This window comes from Pelophylax lessonae (assembly GCF_965119305.1).
Source record: "Pelophylax lessonae genome assembly, chromosome: 5".
In the NCBI taxonomy this organism is placed as follows: Eukaryota; Metazoa; Chordata; class Amphibia; order Anura; family Ranidae; genus Pelophylax; species Pelophylax lessonae.
Window position 1 is genome coordinate 165,150,307 of NC_138772.1, and position 25,111 is coordinate 165,175,417.

The 25,111-nt window shown below is 44.8% G+C and overlaps 1 protein-coding gene across 1 annotated transcript in view; it reads left to right on the forward strand.

Annotated features, from left to right (window-relative positions):
- Positions 1–510: 510 nt before the first annotated feature.
- The window catches only part of CMTM8 (CKLF like MARVEL transmembrane domain containing 8), a 114,831-nt gene continuing 90,230 nt past the window's right edge, over positions 511–25,111 (forward strand). Inside the window, exon 1 of the mRNA XM_082259828.1 lies at positions 511–808. Within this exon, the coding sequence (XP_082115954.1) occupies positions 662–808 (147 nt within the window). The 5' untranslated portion in view covers positions 511–661. The remainder of the gene's footprint in view (positions 809–25,111) is intronic.

Here is a 25,111-nt window from a genome sequence, read left to right on the forward strand (position 1 = left end):
TACAGAGAAGGTGTACCAAAATCTCTATAATCCTGTCAGGACAGGAATACCACCACAGAAGATGGTTTCCTCAGCAGCTCATTAGTGGTAGTTTGTAGAAGGAGGACTTAAGTCCAGGACTGTCAGGGATCAGAACCTCCATCCAGTGTGCAGGCAGTGAGCACCTGTCCTGGTTTTTCTCCTCACCTTCCCTACAAATCTCCCTTCCCTCCTCAGTGAGGTGTGCGATCAGTCCAGGCTGCCATGTCTGCAGGCAAAGTCCCGCCATCCCTGTATGATAAGTGGCATCACCCCCCTTCTAGGTGCTGGGGACCCCATTTCATCATCACCCGCTCTCCATTCCTTCCACCCTCCAGAGTCACATTTAACTTTGAAGATGAGGAGATTTATGAGAAGGCAAACAAAGGTACATATTGTGTGTACTCAGCAGACCGTCTACCTGAGCAGTGCCCTGCCCCATGTGTGGAGGAGGAGGAGGGAGGGGGGCAGTGACTGTCCCTTTGTGTAGTGTAATGGGTGCAGTGCCAGGGACATGAGAGGAGCACAGCTCCCAGATCACATCACTTGTCAGGAGTGTGCAGTCCTTGTGTGATCTCTATACAGGGGGAATGTGCTGTGTACAAGACTTGTAAAGTGTCCTTGGCCTCTCTCTACAGGGGAGATGGAAGAGGGAAGAGCCCGTTCCCAAACTGTCACCACCACCACCAGCAGCTCCTACAGTGACACCTTCACCACCACCACTGCCAGCTTCTCCTATGACAGGAGCTTCCTTGCCACTGCCCCAGGGCTGCTGCTGTTGGCAGAGATCGTGAGTATACATCCGCCTACTATAAATATATCTATGTATACTGTGCCACGGCGACATTGCTATATACAGACAAAACATTCTGCTTTTGTTTTGGACAGGGAAGGGTTACAACCCCTGCCAGGTAATTTCTTTGCTGGCCATTTCTTCTATGGCGTCATGCACACAGTGCATCTGTTTAAGGCTGCATTCCCACCTGAGCGTATCGTTTTCAGGCGTTTTTTGGTCGTTTTTGTAGGTGTTTTCTTGGGCGTTTCTCTGGCATTTGTTGGACGTTTTATGAGCGTTTTTAGGGCGTTTTATGAGCGTTTTTTGGCCATTTAAAAAAAAAAAATGGGTGTGTTAAAAGGGGTGGAGACAACCTGTGTGTGTTTGAAAATCGCCAGTGAAACGCAGATAACGGTGTTTTAATGCATTCCTATGGGACCAGAACAGCTCTTGATCAGCCCAAAAAGAAGCTCCTGTGCTTTTTTGAGCTAGAGGCATTTTGCTTTAGGGGACAAAACGCTCAGATGTGAACAGGGGCCATTGAAATGAATGTGATTTTGATTGTTGGGCGTTTTGGATTTTGACAGATGAGCGTTTTATGGGCTGAAAAACGTTCAGGTGTGAACAGAGCCTAAGCCCCTTGAACGCTTTTTCCCTGGCAGGAGACAAGCTGCTTAAAAAACACACCTAAGGGCTCTTTCACACGGGCGGTCCGATCAGATCCGCCTGTCAGTTTTTTAGGCGGATCTGATCGGATGCCCGATTAAGCCCTATGGAGCAGCGGATGTCAGCGGTGACATGTCCGCTGACACCCACTGCCATCCGCATCCGATCCTGTCCGTGAAATCCGGACGGATGGAAACCCTATTTTCCATCCGTCCTGGGGATTGGATCGGATGGGATCGTATGAGAGCGGACAGGCGGTCCGCTCTCATCCGATTCCCCACAGAGAGCAGCGGGGGCTGTGACACCTCCCTCTCCGCACTGCAAGCGGAGACAGAGCTGTCATCCGCCGGCTCAGTGGGGATCGCGGATTGATCCCCGCTGAGCAGCACGGACCCGCCTACGGAGGCGGACCATGTGAAAGAGCCCTTAAGCTGCGTATTGCACATGCGTTTAGGTTTAACTATTTCTGCGTTAATGAATTCCATTGGAAAGAACATTCTGGCCCTTGGAATTAACGTCCAAACGCACTTAAAAGCATCTAGCGTTTAGATGCATTTAGGCGTGCTGTGCGTTTTTTCAGCTCCTCTCCTAAACGTGATTTTGATGGTGTGTGTTTTTTTTTTTTTCCCAGCCTGTAAACGCTTCTCTTCTAATATGCCTGTAAATGCCTCAATGTGCATGGACATGGAGGCTACAAAAGTTATACATGTACAGTATGTATTCCTAAAATGTGAAACTAAAGGCAAACTTTTTTTTTCATTTATTTATTTATTTATTTATTTATTTTTGGATAGTGTAATAGTAAAACCCCTGTCAGTTTTATTTATTTTTTTACCATTTTGTATCCCATACCTTAACTTCCTGTATCATAGACAAAACAGGAAGTGAGAGGAAATCCCTTCAATGTGAAAGAATCCCAAATTCCCCATTTGGTTTCTACTCAAGTACTACTTGGGGACAACACAAAATTATGGGATTTTCTTTTATTTTTGCTTTTGGTAATAAAAGTAAACATGACAAATATAGAGAGGGTGAATCTCCCTAATAGAGGCACAGGAAGCAATAAAAACTGACCGGTGTATCCGGTTTTATTGCTGTCTGTGTTAGAGCTTGTTGACACTTGACTAAATTTCCAACGCTCAACAAACACTTCTATAGCATTTAGTATGGGTGTCAGACAGGCGTCAATGAGCTTTAGTATGGGATGTTTTGCAAGCATTAAAAAAAGCTCCATAAACATTCTATGCACGGTTTTGGCGCGTTTGATAAGCGTTGAAACTGCTTCACTAAGGAAATGCTCTATAAACACTCTATGCACGGGTTTTGCGCATTTGATGAGCGTTAAAACTGCTCCACAATGGAAAGTGACAGAAATAAACACATTTTAATGTGCTCCAACAGCACTGAAGCTGCGCGGCAAGCGCCTGCCAGAGCGTTTGCTAAGCCTTACTAATGCCCCATACACACGTGCAGATTATCTGCAGACTTTTGTCTGCAGACTTACCTTTTCTATGTAGTGCAAGGGCCTGCCGGATTGCATACAAATTGAAAGTGTTTAGGTTTGACCTCATATTATATGGTTTTGGTAAGTCTGCAGACAAAAGTCTGCAGATAATCTGCACGTGTGTATGGGGCATAAGACTTGAATGAGAGGCGTTGAAAGGCTTCAAATGCCTCCTGACTCGACATGAGACTTTACTTTTGAAGCAATGCTAACGCTTCATGTTTTGATAGTGTGAACAGCACAACGTGCTGTCTATTGTATCCCTTTTGTTTGAGGGACGTTTTTAATGCCTCTAAAACGCTTGCTTTTAATGCCAGACGATTAACCATCCAACCCTCGATAACACTATCTCGCCGCTAGCCATGTGGGCAGGGTCTGCTGCGCCTGTGCGTGCGGCTTAACACTTGTAGGGAGCGCGCTCATCAATGCCGGGAACCAGATGGAGACTGCAGTCATGTGAACAATGAAACATAAAGGCAGTTCCCCGACTTAGAGATGAATCTGTGGGTTCACTGTGTTCAGCAATAATGTGCAGTATTCCTCTGAAAAGCGACTTGTCCCATGTCACTACACACTGTGACTTATATGCTTGCATTAGGAACGACCTGCTGAGCCTGCGCTCACTCCATCAGTCCAGTATAACTATATCTCACTCCTCCTAGTAACAGAATAGGGTCCCGCCGGGCACCTAGTGCAGACCTCATAGGTGTGCGCAGGGGGTGTGCCGGGTGTGCCTGGGGACACCCTAATCTCCCTGTGCGGCACAGATTCCCCCTGCTGATATTTCACCAAAGCCCTAAAAAAAGTTGTAAAAAAATAATAAAGAATGAAATAATAAAAATAAATACTGACACCGTCCACTGCCCTACTGACACGAACATCTGCCCTACTGAGAACTCCACTGCTCTACTGACCCCAATTAGGCTCCATCCACACGGGACGTTGTTAAAAGTCCCTTTGAATGCTGGAATTTTTAGGACGTTTAAAACGTCCGTTAGGTCGCGTTTGCACCCGCGTTTAGCAGGCGTTTGCGTTTAGAACCGTTCCTAGAGGTAAAAAAAATCATTCCTCTTTAAAATGGAAAAAGGCGAGCGCTAAACGCAGGTCATCGCGTTCGGACGCGTCTGGTCGCGTTTTTGCGTTTGAAACGCCGGGAAACACACGTTCAAACGCAAATAATTGCTTTCCAAAAAGCGTCCCTGAACTCAACTGCCTGCAAATGACTGTAAACGACCCAGTGTACATGGACAGATAAGATAACATGTAGGTGGGTTCAGGGGCTTCTGAAAAAAACAACCCAACTGCTCCTAAACGGCCATTTACAACGTCCCGTGTACATGGAGCCTTAATGTTTTAAAACATTTGGGTGCACACCCTAATGCAATAGGCTGCGCACACTTATGGCAGATCTCATGCATGCTTTCATCGAAATCCGTCCTTCCCATACCACATGATCAGGCAATGGGTCCCAAGAACACTAGTCTCCTGGATGCCATGGGAGACGGACTGCTAGGAAGGGAATCGGAACACCAACCCTCCCCCCCCCCCCCCCCCAAATACCTTACCAGGTAGCACGCTTAATGACTCAATGCTTGTTCCATCTCTTAGTTACGCATAACAACTAGTTTTCTCTTCTTTGTTCTGCCGAGCTAATCTTTTGTAGCTGTGTTACGGCATACCCCTTAGTGCTTTAACAGACCCAGGTTCTTTGAAATGGGCCAGAACCAACATGCACTCCTTTTTGAATACCTTCAGACCAGACTTAGAACAGTGAACATAACTTTACTGTTGAAATGCAGCATGATAATACAACAAGAACAATGTCCTATCCCTAATCCTAACCGCATGATATAGTCGCCTAGGCATACCTTCCTGATGTGCGAGTCTATGCAGGCATGGTCTGGGCCTTGGATGCTGTCCGTGGCTTTCGGTATAGTCTTCTACCCAGCTTGGTGGCGGACCTTTTATAGCACTCTCTGGGGGCTCTCTAATCCCCGCGGCCCTCTTTTGTATTTCACAGGTGGGCCTGCCAAAATCCAAAAAGCATGGGAACTAAGCAGATAGCTGCCATAACCCCGGTATTTTTTTTAACGGCGAATGGTCCACTCAGGGCCAGATTAACGTAGGGGCTATTGGAGCTGCAGCTCCAGGCCCCTACCTTTTTATATAGGCCCCGGGTTGGCCATATTCACTGTTACCGCTCTTCTGTCACTTGTAAACACAGAAGTCTGGCTTCTATGCTCGCTTCCCCAGGCAGCTCCCTCAGAACCTCCCCACACAGCACGAAGGCCGGACAAGGAGGGACAGTTGCCGATGCATGGATGTGTTTATGGGCTTCAGAGACAGCATCCCATGTTGAATTAGGCATGCATGGCTGCACCCTTCCTCCTCTGGGTGCATGCCAAGGCACGGCCCTTAAGGCCCTTCAAAATCCTCAGCACCAAGCCCATGATGCTCTTAATCCGGCCCTGGGTCCACTTTAACATAAGGGTGGTCCCTGCGGCAGATTCGCTGCGGGATCACCTTATATGGGTGCCTCCCGCCGCTTCCTGGTCATTTTCCATGCTTACTGGAGCCATCGGCAGCGGGGAAAACTATCCAATCTTCTTGGGCAGGAAGTCGAGTGAGGGCAAGATAACCCTCACTTGACTCTGTGGCCTTGGAGGACCAGAGAGACATCCAACGTCGCTTCCTAGCAACTGCCTTAACCACTTCTGGACCGAGACCATTTCTGACACGTTATTTACAAGTTAAAATCTGTGTTTTTAGCTAGAAAATTACTTAGAACCCCTAAACATTATATATTTTTTAGCAAAGACTCTGCATTTAAAAAAAACTAAATAGTAAAGTTAGCTAATTTTTTTGTATATTGTGAAAGATGTCACGTCGAGTAAATCGATATCTTACATGTTACGGTTTAAAATTGCACACACCTGCGGAATGTCGACAAACTACTGTTAATAAAAAAAACTCCATAGACGACGCTTTAAAATTTTACGGTTACCAGTTTAGGGTTACAGTGTAGCTCTTTTTTTAGAATTATTGACCTCGCTCTGACGATCGCGGAGGCACCTCACATGTGTGGTTTGAACAGCGCTTTCATTTGCGGCCACGACTTCCGTATGCGTTTTCTTTCATGCGCAAGCTCACGGCGACAGGGGGCGGCTAAACTTTTTTTTTTTTTTTTTCTCCCTATTTTATTTTTAATTTTTAGCACAGGTTTTTAAAAAAAAAAAAAAAAATCTGATCACTTTTATTGCTGTCACAAGCAATGTAAACATCCCTTGTGACAGCAATAGGCAGTGACAGGTACTCTTTATGGAGGGATCGGGGACCTAAAAGAACCCATACCCCTCCACTGCACTTCAATGTATTCAAAATGCTGAAATCGGCATTTTTGAATACTGTCACTTTTTTAAATTTGGCACCTTTAGCCGCCAAGTAAGCCGGGCGTGACGTTCTCACGCGGCTTCCGGATTACTACATCAGAGACCCGATCAAAGCTTAATCCGGCTTTGATCAGGACTCCAACCAGCCAGCGGACGTGCCGGCTGGTTGCTCGGGTCTCCTGGTGGGATGGGAGACCCGGGAATAGCCGCGGGAGGGGGGGGCGTCCCTTCCCGCTTGCTGGGCAGTGGCGGCCCACCCATAGAGGGCGCAGGGGCGCCGCCCCCCCCCAACGAGGCAGAAAAAAAAGATTAAATAAAAAAAATAAAGTTTTCGCCCACTAGGGGAACCGGACTGTGTGCTGGGTATGGGGGGGGTGGGGTTTTTGACCCCACCCTCGCCCGGCAGAGGCGCCGATTGGTGCTCTTCTGGGGGTGTGTCGAAGCGCAGAGCAATGCGCCCTGACACACCCCACTTTAACGATGTCCAGGCTGTGATTGGCCCAGAGACCAGCCTGGACCAATCACAGGAGGACATCGGACCTGGTGACGTGACGCCTGGGGGCGGTGCACGGCCCCGGCGTCACGATCACCTTCCGTTCCCGCCCGCGGCCCGACGAAGAGAGGGAGGACTCGGAGCAGCGTGGAGAGAGAGGACTCGACTCGCAAGCAAGAGCGGCGTGGAGGAGCTGACAGTCAGACGGATTGGAAGAGCAGCGTGACCGGCGTGGAGGAGCTGTTAGTTGGACTGGATCGGAAGAGCAGCGTGACCGGCGAGGAGGAGTGAGTGAGCCGTAGCCACCCGCGGCCAGGACGGTAGGAGACGTCGCAGCTGCGCAGCCAGGGAGGGTGAGTAGACACAGTCCCGGGCTCCCAGCAGTGTGTGACAGACCGTCAGGGACCAGCAGCAGCCCAGCTAACGGTAAGTGCCGATATTAGACAATATGGCGGCGCACTGTGTGTTTTTTGTGAAGCTGCATGCCTGCTGTACATTGACCTGTGCCATCATGCCTGCTGTACATTGACTTGTGCCATCATGCCTGCTGTACATTGACTTGTGCCATCATGCCTACTGTACATTGACTTGTGCCATCATACCTGCTGTACATTGACCTGTGCCATGCCTGTACCATGACCTCAAAGTCACTCAATTTTTTTACCGCGTTTTTTTTGCCGCAAAGCAATACCTATTTTTCTTTTTGCGCCCCCCCCCCCCCCCCCCAAAAAAATTTTTGAGCACCAGCCGCCACTGTCGCTGGGGTAATGGTCGAGTGGCTCCCGAGCCACATCAGCCGTTACCACCTGAAAGCTGACCGCCGGCTCTAAAAAAATGGTAACAGGATGATGCCTCTAGCTGTAGGCATCATCCCAGTACAACCACTTCTCTGAGCGGATGTAGAGCTTTGTCGGTTTGCAGAAAGTGGTTAAAGAGCCCATTTTTTTTTCATAATGAAAAAATGACTTTTTTTTTTTTTTTTGGTTTTGTTTTTTTAGTGTTGATGTGAGATCTGAGGTCTTTTTGACCCCAGATCTCACATTAAAGAGGTCTTGTCATGCTTATTTCTATTACAAGGGATGTTTACATTCCTTGTACTGTAATAGGAATAAAAGTGATCAAAAAGATTTCTTTTAAAAGGACAGTGTAAAAATAAAAGCTAAAAAAAAGTAAAGCGCCCTGTTCCCATTAGATTGCACGCAGAAGCGAACGCACAAGCAAGTCGTGCCCACATATGTAAACGGTGTTCAAACCAAACATGTGAGGTATCGCCGCAATCGTTAGAGCGAGAGCAATGATTTGAGCCCAAGAGGTCCTCTGTAACTCTAAACTGGTAGCCTGTAGACATTTTTAAAATGTCGCCTATGGGGATTTTGAAGTACCAATGTTTGTTGCCATTCCACGAGCGTGCGCAATTTTGAAGCATGACATGTTGGGTATCTATTTACTCAATGTAACATTATCTTTCACATTCTAGAAAAAAAATGTGCTAACTTTTTACTAAATTAAAAAAAAAAAGTGTATTTTTTTTTTCCAATAAAACTGTGTTTGTAAGACTGCTGCTCAAATACGGCGTGATAAAACATATTGCAACGATCTCAGTTTTATTCTCTAGGGTCTCTGCTAAAAACAAATATATAATGTTTGGGGGTTCTAAGTAATTTTCTAGCAAAAAAAATGATTTTACTTGTAAACAACTAGTGGCATGTCATTTTTTTTTTCGGGGGGGGGGGGGGGGAGCAGGTACTGTATTTTCTGGCATATAAGACTACTTTTGAACCTCAAAAAAATCGCCCAAAAATGGGGGGTCGTCTTATATGCCGAGTAGAATATCTCCAAGGTAACCTAAATATAAGTATTACCGGTAGATGGAAAATTAGGGGGTTCGTCTTATACACCCAGTCGTCTTATACGCCGGAAAATACAGTACCTAGTTTTGACGGTTACCCGCTCCTATTTCCGCTCGGGCTCCCTAGGCGGCTCGGGCGGAAGTTCTCCTCTACCCCCTCCCTCCCTGCAATCTTCTGGGACACGTCACAGGTCTCAGAAAATTGCCTGTCCGGCCACAACGCGCAGTGCGCACCCGGCTGTGAAGCCGCAAGCTGTCACAGCAGGTTGCCCACACTAGAGATGTCGGCGCTGCGGGGAGAAACGAGGCTCCCCTTGGCTGCATTACTGGACTGAGGGAAAGGTGAGTGTGTGTTTATTAAAAGTCAGCAGCTACACTTTTTTTGTAGCTGCTGACTTTTGATAAACACAAAAGCCAGTGGAACTCTGCTTTAATACATAAAGCAGTGTTTGAAAACAGACCACTGTCACAGTGAAACAGGAGATCCCTCCACCATGGCAGTACTGCCATAATTGCCGTGCCAGGTGCTTGAACATGGTTTTCCAGCACTTGGCACTCAGTCTGGTGCACTAAAGTAAGTGCTCAGAAGCATTGTAACCAGAATGTTGGAAAAATGCATTATTTTAACATAGGAAATAAAGTGTCAGGACAATTCTTTTATTTCAACAGCAAGGTTCTGCCTCCCCATGCAGCAATATTTTTACTGCTATAGTCGTTTTACTGCTGTCTGAATTGTTGTTGTTTAGTCGTGTCCGGCTCTTCGTGACCTCATGAACCATAACGCGTCAGGCTTTTTTGTCCTCCACTGCCTCCCGGAGCTTGCTTAACTTCATGTTCATTGCTTCAATTTAGCTATCTATCCATCTTGGGTTCTGTCATCCTCTTCTCCTTTTTCCTTTCATGTTGTCCAGCATCAGGGTCGACTCTTTTCCAATGAGTCCTATCTTCGCATTAGGTGGCAAAAAGTATTCCAGTTTCAGCTTCAGGATCTGTCCTTCCAGTGAAATATTCAGGGGTTGATTTCCTTCAGGATTGACTGATTTGATCTTCTTGCTCTCCAAGGGACTTTCAAGAGTCTTTTTCAACACCATAGTTCAAAAGCATCAATTCTTTGTCGTTCAGCCTTCCTTATGGTCCAACTTTCACAGCCATAGGTTACTACTGAGAATACCATAGCTTTGACTATACGGCACTTTGTCAGTAGGGTGATGCTTTTTATAATGTTTATATAAAAGATCAGGTGCGCTAAATTAGTATGTGTCACAGGTCAGAGGTAGAATTACTATATGGAGTATCACTCATGCCTCTGGGGTGTGTGCCGAGTTTAATATACAGTAAAACTGTATATCTACTGTAAATGAATGTGCATCAAAGTGTAGAAAATATCTGTGTTGGGTGATGATCAGCACTCTACTTAACAAATAACAGTGCAAGTTTAGGTATGGGTCTCCACCACCACATATAAGTGATAAATAATCATCCAAAACAAACAGGGCAAAAACCCTCACCGGGGTTGTGATAAATGTAAATGATCAACAAACGTAGATGCAGGTGACAAATAAATGTCTGTGAGTAAATAAAGAAAATAATAACCCTCAGCGGGGCTATGACACTCAATTCAAAAGGATAACACCACTGTGAAATGTGTGAAGAAAAGGGGGAAGTGTCTCTAGTCCCAATTGAATTGCCACAGGGATGTGGAAAGATCCTAGGGAAGAATCCTCTTGAGACTGTCAGGTGTAGAAAGATCCGACCACCTTAGTGGAGACTAGCCCCTTACCAGAATGGAGAAGGTATGAAAGCGTTCATATCAGCTCGGGTATGAAATGGATGCTCAGGAGAGGGAGTGGAGTCACTCAGATAGGGGGGTTCAGCCTCTTACCAGATCTTGACAACAGCAGGGCTGGTGTACACACTCCTATACTGGTGGATCCCCTCAGTCCTGGCACTCTGGGCGGTATTCCTCTGTAGCCAAAGTGAAGTCTCCCCGATATATCTCACAAAGATAGAAGCCAGACCATAGTGCAGTACCACTAACAATTTATTGTAAACACAATAGGGTGCACTTACATTTGGCAGTCTTGCTATATCACTGGAAAACATCTCCTGGTATGAGAGAGGCCGCGGCCGCCTGCAGCGCGGTCCGCGGCAACTGGTGATGACGATGCGGCGCTCCTCACTGACGCGTTTCCTCCCAAATCGGACGTCACCGGAGATAGGAAATGGCACGCATCGTCATCTTCCGCCCTTAAATGTGCTGATACAGGGTAAGCTTCCGGTGTCTGCAATGCATGTCCTTCTCGTACTGCTGGACCGGAAGTCACTATATGACCGGACTTGCTCAAAGATTCTAAATTTGGGTATACCAAACTTGCCGGTAAGGCAAAAATAGTCACCCTCCACCAGAATTGTCCCCGATCTAAAATAAGGTTCAATCAGGATATGACTACCCGAAGCTAGGTCTGTTCAAGCTGCAATATTAAATGAAACAAAAAAAAGAGGATTGGCGTCCCTTCGTCCATAAGGGGTGCCAGTATTGCCAGTATTTTCCTCTATATATTCATGGTGATACAATCCTCTTTAATAAAAACCTCATAATAGTAGGTATAAAAGAGATATAAAATTTAAAATGATTAAAATAATAAAATATTCCGCATGTATGTCTGTAAGATGCAAGGGAAAGACTTGAATGTATGAGATGGAGTAGAATCAGGGCAAACCTGGTATGTCTGACTTGACTCATCTATTGTTAATAAATGAATTAATATCTAATTCAATGTTATGTCCTAAGGGGCGGAAGCTTCTTAGTTGGTAAATCCAAAAGGTTTCCCTCCTGGATATGGTTCTCTTCAGATTACTCCCACGCCAGTGGGGAGTATACTTCTCTATCACTGTCACTACAGACATACATGCGGAATATTTTATTTTAATCATTTTAAATTTTACATTTTAAATTTTATCTCTTTTATACCTACTATTATGAGGTTTTATTAAAGATGATTGTATCACCATGAATATATAGAGGAAAATACTGGCACCCCTTATGGACGAAGGGACGCCAATCCTCTTTTTTTTGTTTCATTTAATATTGCAGCTTGAACAGACCTAGCTTAGGGTAGTCATATCCTGATTGAACCTTATTTTAGATCGGGGACAATTCTGGTGGAGGGTGACTCTATTTTTGCCTTACCGGCAAGTTTGGTATACCCAAATTTAGAATCTTTGAGCAAGTCCGGTCATATAGTGACTTCCGGTCCAGCAGTACGAGAAGGACATGCATTGCAGACACCGGAAGCTTACCCTGTATCCGCACATTTAAGGGTGGAAGATGATGATGCGTGCTATTTCCTATCTCCGTTGACGTCCGATTTGGGAGGAAACGCGTCAGTGAGGAGCGCCGCATCGTCATCACCAGTTGCCGCGGACCGCGCTGCAGGCGGCCGCGGCCTCTCTCATACCAGGAGTTGTTTTCCAGTGATATAGCAAGACTGCCAAATGTAAGTGCACCCTATTGTGTTGGTCTGGCTTCTATCTTTGTGAGATATATTGGGGAGACTTCACTTTGGCTACAGAGGAATACCGCCCAGAGTGCCAGGACTGAGGGGATCCACCAGTATAGGAGTGTGTACACCAGCCCTGCTGTTGTCAAGATCTGGTAAGAGGCTGAACCCCCCCCCCCCCTATCTGAGTGACTCAACTCCCTCTCCTGAGCATCCATTTTATACCCGAGCTGATATGAACTCTTTCATACCTTCTCCATTCTGGTAAGGGGCTAGTCTCCACTAAGGTGGTCGGATCTTTCTACACCTGACAGTCTCAAGAGGATTCTTCCCTAGGATCTTTCCACATCCCTGTGGCAATTCAATTGGGACTAGAGACACTTCCCCCTTTTCTTCACACATTTCACAGTGGTGTTATCCTTTTGAATTGAGTGTCATAGCCCCGCTGAGGGTTATTATTTTCTTTATTTACTCACAGACATTTATTTGTCACCTGCATCTACATTTGTTGATCATTTACATTTATCACAACCCCGGTGAGGGTTTTTGCCCTGTTTGTTTTGGATGATTATTTATCACTTATATGTGGTGGTGGAGACCCATACCTAAACTTGCACTGTTATTTGTTAAGTAGAGTGCTGATCATCACCCAACACAGATATTTTCTACACTTTGATGCACATTCATTTACAGTAGATATACAGTTTTACTGTATATTAAACTCGGCACACACCCCAGACTCCATATAGTGTCAATTCTACCTCTGACCTGTGACACATACTAATTTAGCGCACCTGATCTTTTATATATACAGTTTATCCCCATTTGGTTCTAAGGTAGCAGCTTTATTTTTGATCACAGATCCTGCGCACAATTTTCTATACCCATTTTTATAATGTTCCTCCCAAGAAGCAAGTGTCTCTTAATTTCATGGCTACAGTCACAGTCTGCCACGATCTTGGAGCCTAGGAGGATGAAATCAGTTATGGTTTCCATTTCTTCTTCTATTTGCCAAGGAGTGATGGGATCGGTTGCCATGATCTTAGTTTTCTTAACCTCCTTGGCGGTATGCTTCTTTCCGATTTTAGATGCTAAAAGCGGTACCATTATTCTGCATGTAATTCTTAAGAATAAGCAGCCCAAACCAACTATTTACATATGATATTTTTTTTTTTTTTCTGTGCATTCTTCTTTATAACATCTCGGGTATGATAGAGTTTGAAACAGAAAATCATAAATTATAATATAATAAATAAGTTTGTGTGTGTGTGTGTGTGTGTGTGTGTGTATGTGTGTATATATATATATATATATATATATATATATATATATATATATATATATATATATATATATATATATATATATATATATATATATATAAATAAATATACACAGTGCCTTGCGAAAGTATTCGGCCCCCTTGAACTTTTCGACCTTTTGCCACATTTCAGGCTTCAAACATAAAGATATAAAACTGTAATTTTTTGTGAAGAATCAACAACAAGTGGGACACAATCATGAAGTGGAATGAAATATATTGGATATTTCAAACTTTTTTAACAAAAAACTGAAAAATTGGGCGTGCAAAATTATTCAGCCCCTTTACTTTCAGTGCAGCAAACTCTCTCCAGAATTTCAGTGAGGATCTCTGAATGATCCAATGTTGACCTAAATTGACTAATGTTGATAAATAGAATCCACCTGTGTGTAATCAAGTCTCCGTATAAATGCACCTGCACTGTGATAGTCTCAGAGGTCCGTTTAAAGCGCAGAGAGCATCATGAAGAACAAGGAACACACCAGGCAGGTCCGAGATACTATTGTGGAGAAATTTAAAGCCGGATTTAAATACAAAAAGATTTCCCAAGCTTTAAACATCCCAAGGAGCACTGTGCAAGCGATAATATTGAAATGGAAGGAGTATCAGACCACTGCAAATCTACGAAGACCTGGCCGTCCCTCTAAACTTTCAGCTCATACAAGGAGAAGACTGATCAGAGATGCAGCAAAGAGGCCCATGATCACTCTGGATGAACTGCAGAGATTTACAGCTGAGGTGGGAGACTCTGTTCATAGGACAACAATCAGTCGTATACTGCACAAATCTTGCCACTCTTCCATAAAGGCCAGAAGAAAGACATTTCTTAAAGATATCCATAAAAAGTGTAGTTTAAAGTTTGCCACAAGCCACCTGGGAGACACACCAAACATGTGGAAGAAGGTGCTCTGGTCAGATGAAACCAAAATCGAACTTTTTGGCAACAATGCAAAACGTTATGTTTGGTGTAAAAGCAAAACAGCTCATCACCCTGAACACAACATCCCCACTGTCAAACATGGTGGTGGCAGCATCATGGTTTGGGCCTGCTTTTCTTCAGCAGGGACAGGGAAGATGGTTAAAATTGATGGGAAGATGGATGGAGCCAAATACAGGACCATTCTGGAAGAAAAGCTGATGGAGTCTGCAAAAGACCTTAGACTGGGACGGAGATTTGTCTTCCAACAAGACAATGATCCAAAACATAAAGCAAAATCTACAATGGAATGGTTCACAAATAAACATATCCAGGTGTTAGAATGGCCAAGTCAAAGTCCAGACCTGAATCCAATCGAGAATCTGTGGAAAGAACTGAAAACTGCTGTTCACTTACGCTCTCCATCCAACCTCACAGAGCTCGAGCTGTTTTGCAAGGAGGAATGGGCAAAAATTTCAGTCTCTCGATGTGCAAAACTGATAGAGACATACCCCAAGCGACTTGCAGCTGTAATCGCAGCAAAAGGTGGCGCTACAAAGTATTAACTTAAGGGGGCTGAATAATTTTGCACGCCCAATGTTTCAGTTTTTTATTTGTTAAAGTTTGAAATATCCAATAGATTTCGTTCCACTTCATGATTGTGTCCCACTTGTTGTTGGTTCTTCACAAAAAATTAGTTTTATATCATTGTTTGAAGCCTGAAATGTGGCAAAAGGGGGAAAAGTTCAAGGGGGCTGAATACTTTCGCAAGGCACTGTATTCAGACCCCCTTAAATTTTTCACTCTTTGTTATATTGCAGCCATTTGCTAAAATCATTTAAGTTCATTCTTCTTCCTCATGAATGTACACATAGCACCCCATACTGACAGAAAAACACAGAATTGTTGACATTGTTGCAGATTTATTAAAAGAAAAACTGAAATATCACATGGTCCTAAGTATTCAGACCCTTTGCTGTGACACTCCTATATTTAACTCGGGTGCTTTCCATTTCTTCTGATCATCCTTGAGATGGTTCTACACCTTCATTTGAGTCCAGCTGTGTTTGATTATACTGATTGGACTTGATTAGGAAAGCCACACACCTGTCTATATAAGACCTTCCAGATCACAATGCATGTCAGAGCAAATGAGAATCATGAGGTCAAAGGAACTGCCTGAAGAGCTCAGAGACAGAATTGTGGCAAGGCACAGATCTGGCCAAGGTTACAAAAAGATTTCTGCTGCACTTAAGGTTCCTAAGAGCACAGTGGCCTCCATAATCCTCAAATGGAAGACATTTGGGACGACCAGAACCCTTCCTAGAGCTGGCCGTCCGGCCAAACTGAGCTATCGGGGGAGAAGAGCCTTGGTGAGAGAGGTAAAGTAGAACCCAAAGATCACTGTGGCTGAGCTCCAGAGATGCAGTCAGGAGATGGGAGAAAGTTGTAGAAAGTCAACCATCACTGCAGCCCTCCACCAGTCGGGGCTTTATGGCAGAGTGGCCCGACGAAGCCTCTCCTCAGTGTAAGACACATGAAAGCCCGCATGGAGTTTGCTAAAAAACACCTGAAGGACTCCAAGATGGTGAGAAATAAGATTCTCTGGTCTGATGAGACCAAAATAGAACTTTTTGGCCTTAATTCTAAGCGATATGTGTGGAGAAAACTAGGCACTGCTCATCACCTGTCGAGTACAGTCCCAACAGTGAAGCATGGTGGTGGCAGCATCATGCTGTGGGGGTGTTTTTCAGCTGCAGGGACAGGACGACTGGTTGCAATCGAGGGAAAGATGAATGCGGCTAAGTACAGGGATATCCTGGACAAAAACCTTCTCCAGAGTGCTCTGGACCTCAGACTGGGCCGAAGGTTTACCTTCCAACAAGACAATGACCCTAAGCACACAGCTAAAATAACGAAGGAGTGGCTTCACAACAACTCCGTGACTGTTCTTGAATGGCCCAGCCAGAGCCCTGACTTAAACCCAATTGAGCATCTCTGGAGAGACCTAAAAATGGCTGTCCACCAACGTTTACCATCCAACCTGACAGAACTGGAGAGGATCTGCAAGGAGGAATGGCAGAGGATTCCCAAATCCAGGTGTGAAAGACTTGTTGCATCTTTCCCAAAAAGACTCCTGGCTGTATTAGATCAAAAGGGGGCTTCTACTAAATACTGAGCAAAGGGTCTGAATACTTAGGACCATGTGATATTTCAGTTTTTCTTTTTTAATAAATCTGCAACAATGTCAACAATTCTGTGTTTTTCTGTCAGTATGGGGTGCTATGTGTACATTCATGAGGAAGAAGAATGAACTTAAATGATTTTAGCAAATGGCTGCAATATAACAAAGAGTGAAAAATTTAAGGGGGTCTGAATACTTTCCGTACCCACTGTATATACAAACCAAGTTATTGTATACATTGACTCAATACAATTGCTTTTAACATGTTTTTTTGAATAAAATATTGTATATTTTTCTATATGTGCTTACCTCATTTACTTGATGTACCGAATCCTACAAAGTCCCATACATAAATATGACCATGAATAGGTTCTAGGACTAGCGGGTCAGATATTTTGTTATATTTAAACACTTATGCCCAGTACACACGATCCGAAAATCGGGCGAAGTTCCATCCGTTATTTTTCGTATTCTAGCAGCTCTCAATAATATTCGCTTAACAGGAGAGGTTACTCACGATACGAATTTTCTCGGACGATAATTCTTAGCTTCCGGTATGCGTAACCACGCTGTAGCGTGTGAGGGGAAAATGATGTCTACTGCTCATGCGCTGTCTACTGCTCACCATTTTTTTCGGACGAACAACATACTGATAATACGATTATCGTACGATGTGTTATAATACGATCAAAATTTTTATGCTTGCACGACCGGATAATATCGGGTGAACTGTCGTGATCGCCTCTCGTAAGCTGTGTACTAACGATCCGATTATCGTCCGATCCTTTCACAAGCGTTAATTTTCGTCCGATTTTCGGATCGTGTGTACGGGCCATTACTCTCAGGGATGTGGATTTGCTACAGAGAACAGAGTTGATTATATATTTTCATTATATATATATATATATATATATATATATATATATATATATATATATATATTAGTAAAACTGCAGGAAAGGGCACTGGGGGGCAAACTAAAGTGAATTTATTTTATTTTGCAATGTATCAGTGTGTTTTACTGTTTGAATTTGCCACCGGTTCCACCCCCTTGCGAGCATCACGTCGCAGGAGACGGAAGCCGGGGCACACAGAGCATTGGGAGTAAGATCTGCCGCCGCACACCGCCAGGATACATCGCTGGATCCCGGGGACAAGGTGAGTACCCTCTCTTACAGGATCCAGCGATATTCCTGGTGTGGCTCGGGGTTACCGCTTTTGGCACTGAAATTTAACCCCAAGCCACACTCGAATACCGCTAGGAAGGTTAATGTTCAATTTCAGGCAAGCTTTTGCGCTCTCCTCTTTGACCTTAATTAAGAGACTCTTTCGTTCTTCTTCACTTTCTGCCATTAGTGTGGTATCGTCTGCATAGCTGATGTTGTTTATATTTCTCCCTGTGATCTTAATTCCAGGTTGTGATTCGTCAATCCTGGCATTTCGCATGATGTACTCTGCATATAGGTTAAATAAGTAGGGTGACAATATACATCCTTGCAGCACTCATTTCTCAATTTTGAACCAGTCAGTTGTTCCATGTTCTGTTCTAACTGTTGCTTGCCGGATCAATGTCAAATATCATCAATCTAATTTCTAATTTCTTTCTACATAAAACTAATTTGATCTACATAAAACTAATTTGACCTTCTCTAAGGGACCATTTGTGCAATGCATTGTTAATGCAAGTGAAATATGTGTGGTATGAATAGCCCTTTAAGATACTGTGGCTAGAAAGTTGTCATTGTTGGTACTATCTCAGCCAGGAAGGTGTGTGGAACCCAGTAAATTGGTGATGAATGTTTTTCAAATTACTTGTGCTGTTGAAGTCCTATTTCTCACTTTGGCTGCTGGAAACTATGGATCCTGACCTGTATATATGTTCGCCCACCTTGCTTCAACTTCTGCAAAACAATTTCATGTATACTTTTCCTTTCTAAGCTAATCTAACAGTTTTTAAATGCTGTTCTCTTTTATTAATCACTGGATGGATGTACAGTCCTAGCATTACCCATTTCAACTGATAGTCATATGAATAGAAATTAATCTACAATGTTATGTAAGTTTTTCTAATTAATCTAGTCCATGGAAATGTAATACAAATAAAAAGAGGAGGGCGCAAAGGCCTAGTACATTACCTTCAACATCAAGGACATTTATTAAAAAACGCCAAAGACATAGTGCCGCAACATTGTTGGGAAATGCCCTTTTATAATCAACTGTCTGCTAAACACCTGTTTAATGAATAATTAGACTCACCTGTAGTTGAATTCATGTTAGGATTTTGTTGTCTAAGGCTGGCCATACATTATACAATTTTCTTGAAGTTTATCTTCAACTATGTAGTACAAAGTCCCACCTAATTGGATACAAGTGAAAGTGTTGTTTAGCTTTGACCTCATATTATGTGGTTTGTGGTAAATCTAACAGAAAATTGTACAAGAAAATTGAACATGTATGGCCAGCCTGAAATTTAGCTTTGCTCCTAAGGCCGGGTTCACATATGTGCAGCAGCGAGTTCGTGCCCGGGGTCCGGTGTGTCTGTTCACAGGTTCTGGTGCAATTCAGGACAACATTTTTTGCCTGAATTCTTAAAGCACCTGAACCGGACCCAAACATCCACAGGATCCTTTTGAAATCCGCTCTGTGGCCCGCCCCTGACCTGTGTGACCTGGCTCCATTGAGACAGTAACACTTGCCTGCAATGCGAATTTAATGCGTTTGTTGCATTTATGGGCACCAAATTGCATGGTACCACTGTACCAATCATTTTTGTACGGTGCTTTTTTAAAAGTAGTTCCATACATGTGAACTGGTCCTTCGTCGTCTTCTTTCAAGCAGGCACACAATGGTAAGCACTAGCTTTGCTCTTCACTCTATTTTAATTACATAGCTCTATCTCCTTGCTCGGAAAACTTACCAACAAAGTGGAAGACAAGGTGCACCTAATGCATTGAGGCAAATTAAATATTTCAAGTGCAGATTACTGGCGTTTAGCTACTGTCATATACAAACGTCTGTGTAAACGTAGCCTTACCGCTAGTAAAGAACCCCTTTTATGCATTTTTAAGTTTAAAATGCTTCTCATCCAACTTCATTGAGTGACTACGTGTCTTCTTAAGTGACCCGAGACTGAAAAGTTTTCTTCCTATGCTAGAATCCCCATTAAGATATTCATATATTATCATATCCACTCTTAACCACTTGCCGACTGCCTAACGACGATTTACGTCGGCAGTCAGCCCCCCCCCCGCGCGTGTGCCCGGCGGACCCGATGCCCACTGGGCACTCGCGATTGTCCGTTACAACGGGAGAAAGGCAGGCGGCTAATGTAAACACAGCTGCCTGTCATTCTCCCCTGTGTAAGAATTGAGATCATACGGTTCTGCTATGCAGGACCGTTGATCTCTGTTCTTACACCTCAAGCCCCCTCCAATCACAGTTAGCACGCCCCTAGGGACACACTTAACCCCTCCCTCTCAAATAAAGTGAACCACTTCCCTGCCAGTGTCATTTTTACAGTAACCGTGCATATGTATAGCACTGATTACTGTAGTAATGTCACTGGTAACCCCAAAAGTGTCAAAAATGTCAGTCAAGGGTCCGATCTGTGCGCCGCAATGTCGCAGTCCCGCAAAAAAAATCGCAGAACGCTTTTTTAAAAAAAAAAAAAAAAAAGACAAAAATCTTTCCCTTAGTAAGCGCAATAACTTTTGCGCAAACCAATCAAAATACGCTTTTTGCGATTTTTAATTTTTTACATTTTTTTTTTTTTGGGGGGAATTTCATATAAAAAAAAATGTGAAAAATATTGTTGTTTTTGCAAAATTGACGCTCTTTTTTTTGTTTATAGCGCATGATCAAAAAATTGCACGGCTGATCAAATACCACCAAAAGAAAGCTCTGTTTGTGGGAAAAAAAGGGCGTCAAATTTGTTTAGGTACAGCGTCGCACGACCGCGCAATTGTCAAATTCACGCAGTGCCGAATCGCAAAATAGGCCCTGGTCAGGAGGGGGGTAAAATCTTCCGGGACTTAAGTGGTTAAAGGATAACCCCACTTTCATGGGGGAAAAAATAGAAAATAAAGAAAAAAAAAAAAATATATATATATATATATAGCTTATACAATTGCCACATAAGTCCTATTAGATAATTGAATGCTATTAAAAATTACCTTTACTTTTTAACCTGCAGCCACAGTATTTTCTAAAAATGCAATGCAATATGGCTACCTGGAGATGTTCTTTACACAGAATGTGTACAAAACTCCCCTCAGAAACATTTCCTGCTTGTGTGATCGGCTCGCCAATTTTCCCACAAGTCTGCCCTAAGATACAAGTCCGATTTCAGGCATTCCATGCAACAAAAATTTCATTTTTTGTGAGATCCAGATAGAAGTCACAAGACTGCTGTATACTGCTGATGAGAAAAGGTATTTAGCAGTTTATAGTTACTAAAATAATTGCATTTTTGTGTTCTAAGTACTGTGGAAGACTAGATGCAGGGTCCTGGGTTTAGCAACACTTTAAGCAAATACCCTTTTTAATGCATGCTTATTAGGGATCGACTGATTATCAGTGGGGCCGATATTCACTTTTTTGAAGTATCGGCCACAAACTTGCTGATATGACCGATCTTTCTTCAAGTGGTTGTACCAGAGTGATGCCTGTAGCTAGAGGCTTCACCCTGTTACAGTCGTTCAGCTGAGCAGCCGCTCGATTGTCATTACAAGGAGTGGGAGGGGACGTCCTCCCACCACCTTTTAGGGCTCGCCCGGGTCCCCTGTACCACCGGTAGACCCGAGCGACCAGCCGGCAAGTCTGCCAACTGGCCAAAGACTTGAACATGGCTACATTAGACTCTGAACGGGCCTCCGATGTAAAAACCCAGAAGCGATATCATGACATGACTTCCAGGTACTGGAGCCTTAAAGGCGCCAGATAGAGAAAAATAAAGACAGCCATTCAAAACAGCCAAACTTGGCGTTTTTGAAAGTGCAGAGGAGGGGTTTGGGGTAATTTAGAACCCCAGATCCCTCCATAAAGAGTACCTGTCACTGCCTATTACTGTCACAAGGGATGTCTACATTCCTTGTGACAGCAGTAAAAGGGATCAATATAAAAAGTTTCTTAAAAGGACAGTGTAAAAATAAAAACTTTAAATGTACATAATACAGACATCTCAAGTCTCCCGCAAGTCGCTGGAGACTCCCGCTTTCCGCCCTGAGCTCACGGACACCTGCGAGCTCAGGGCAATATCCCGGCTGTGTGTGTGAGTCACAGTGAGTCAGATGACTCATCGATGCAGGCAGAAGAGTGTGTCAGCTGTCAGCAAGCCTGCAAAGAGAAATCATGTCGGAGCCGAAGTAGATCCGGCTCACAGGCGGAGTGATATGAGTCATGCACTCCGCCTGTGGGAGGAGCTGCAGAGGGCAAGCAGCGGCTTTGCTCTCTACTACAGCCACATCTTCTACTCCAAGAGGCATTTTGGCGCGCGCGGGACCAATCATCGTGACACCCCACTCTGTGACAGACACAGTGACCTAACCTGAGAGCAGCACCAGAGAGACAGCACCAGTGACCAGGCCAGTACCAGCACCAGTGACCAGGCCAGTACCAGCACCAGTGACCAGGCCAGTACCAGCACCAGTGACCAGGCCAGTACAAGCACCAGTGACCAGGCCAGTACCAGCACCAGTGACCAGGCCAGTACCAGCACCATTGACCAGGCCAGTACCAGCACCATTGACCAGGCCAGTACCAGCACCATTGACCAGGCCAGTACCAGCACCATTGACCAGGCCAGTACCAGCACCATTGACCAGGCCAGTACCAGCACCATTGACCAGGCCAGTACCAGCACCATTGACCAGGCCAGTACCAGCACCATTGACCAGGCCAGTACCAGCACCATTGACCAGGCCAGTACCAGCACCATTGACCAGGCCAGTACCGGTACCAGCATCAGTGTCCGGTACCAGCATCAGTGTCCAGCACCAGTGACCAGGCCAGTATCAGCACCAGTGACCAGGCCAGTACCAGCACCATTGACCAGGCCAGTACCAGCACCAGCATCAGTGTCCGGTACCAGCATCAGTGTCCGGTACCAGCATCAGTGTCCAGCACCAGTGACCAGGCCAGTACCAGCACCAGTGACCAGGCCAGTACCAGCACCAGTGACCAGGCCAGTACCAGCACCAGTGACCAGGCCAGTACCAGCACCAGTGACCAGGCCAGTACCAGCACCAGTGACCGGTACCAGCACCAGTGTCCAGTACCAGCATCAGTGTCCAGCACCAGTGACCAGGTATACTGATTACATTTCATTTCATTATTTTCTGGTAGTGTTAAATTGGAAAGGGGAGGGGGTGCGGCGCAGGCGTGTGTGTGTGTGTGGGGGGGGGGGGGGGGGGGCTCACCTCCCTTAAATGACTTTGCCACCTCCCTGAAATGAGTTTTTGCAGGTTGGGATGTCTGATAATATCGGCACCTAATGTCGGCTATCGGCCTGAAGGGTGGCCTGCAAATGGTATCGGCCTTGAAAAAACGATAGTTTGATTCCTAATGCTTATGTCTTCCCACTGACTACCAATGTGAACGGTATATTTCCCACTGACCACTAATGTGAGAAAACACTACAATGATCACTGTCTGCAATTTTCTGGCCAATTACTAATATTTTGAACATCATTTTGTTGTACAAAGCAACATTCCTTATTCCAATTTTTTTTTAATATCTTCAACTTACTGTTCACATGAATGTCTCTTGCTTTGTAAATGTAATAATTGTTAGGGATTCTCTAAGACCTGACAATTTATTTTAAGGTTTCCTCTATGGTAAAAAGGTGGAGAGAACCTGGGTTAGAAGATTCTGCATGTAATAATGAGGGCTTCCTATGGTCAGAAGCACACTTCATCAGCATCTAGGATTGCCCTGAACAGCCTATCCTTGCCTACAGAGAGCCTTGAGTTGTAAATAGTCCGTTCTGTGGCCACTCAAAATGGCAGAGTGTACGTCACCATTGTCAGCAAATGATCTTCCTTTTCTTCTGCAGTAAAGTAAACACTTGTAATTCTGTTATGCAACGGCTGTCAGCATAATTTGAATGAAGCTGAATTTTCATGTCCCTGTTCTTGCACAAAGCTCTTATTCCTTATTTAAACGTTGAGGCACTTCATTTTGAGAGTAGTTCAGTCTGTGTATACAAGATAACGTGCCTTCTCGAAGTACCGAGGAGTCATCAGTTTCAAAAGCATTCTTGTTCGTCTGCTCAGCTTCCACAGGTGTGGCTTTAGCTCTGGTGACCTATACTGTGTTTGTTGTGTCCTCATTTTAAAGATGGCCGTATTCAGTTCATGCTTACAGGGAACTTACCTGCACTGATGTGCAGCTGCTCTGGGTTTAATGCTCCGGGACTGATGTTTAGGCAAGACAAGACGCTATCGCCATGAAATATCGCTGTCGCACATACTTGTTGTAATGTTCTGTGTACTTGCATGGGTTCACGTGGTTAGCCCTTTACAGTAATAGGTCATTGTGGGAAACATGTTTCGCCCACCTATGCTGCTGTAAAGATTTCACCTGTATTGGTGGTGCAGTCACTGCAAAAAATAAACTAAATGGCATCGCCACACTTTCACAATTTTATGAAACCTTGCCCTAAAATCAGTGGCGTAGCGTGGGGGGTGCAGGGGGGGCAGGCCGCACTGGGCGCAATATCTGGGGGGGCGCATCCGCAGTGTCACTCTGTCTGTCTGACTCTGACATACACAGTTCACACACTGTCTGTGGCTGCCTCCATCTTTAGGCTGGGAGATGTTCAGCGCAGCCGCCCTATGGCTGAAAATGGCGGGTCGGGGCTGGACTGTGCCTCACCTGTCTATTGGTGTGGGGTGGCATTGCAAGCCAAGCCCCGCCTATACCGCCTCTCCTCACTGCTCAGTCAGTTTAGCAGCGAGTGAGTCAGCAGCCTGGCGCAGCCTGGCGCTGTCACAGAGTGGGTTTTTTTTTAAATCACCTGATCAGAGCCAGAGGCTCTAATAGGCTTCAAAAAACGGTGGACCCAGGGCGCAGAGCAGTGTGCCCTGAGCCCACCCATTGTGTGACAATAGCGAATGAAAATTTGCTCTTGTCACACGGATCCTCCTCCTGGCCAATCAGGGAGCGGGTCCGAGACTGGCCGTAAGGCAAACGCATGCCATTGGCTGAGGAGGAGGCAGGAGGACTCGAGGAGATGCGGGGAACTGAGGAGAAGCCGCCGCTGCAGGTAAGTCTCTCTGCATTGAAAGGGGGCACGATGATCTCTTTGCATTGAAAGGGGGCACACTGGTCATTCTGCATTGAAAGGGGGCACGCTGGTCATTCTGCATGGAACAGGGGCACGCTGGTCATTCTGCATGGAACAGGGGCACGCTGGTCATTCTGCATGGAACAGGGGCACGCTGGTCTCTCTGCATTGAAAGGGGGCATGCTGGTCATTCTGCATTGAAAAGGGGCA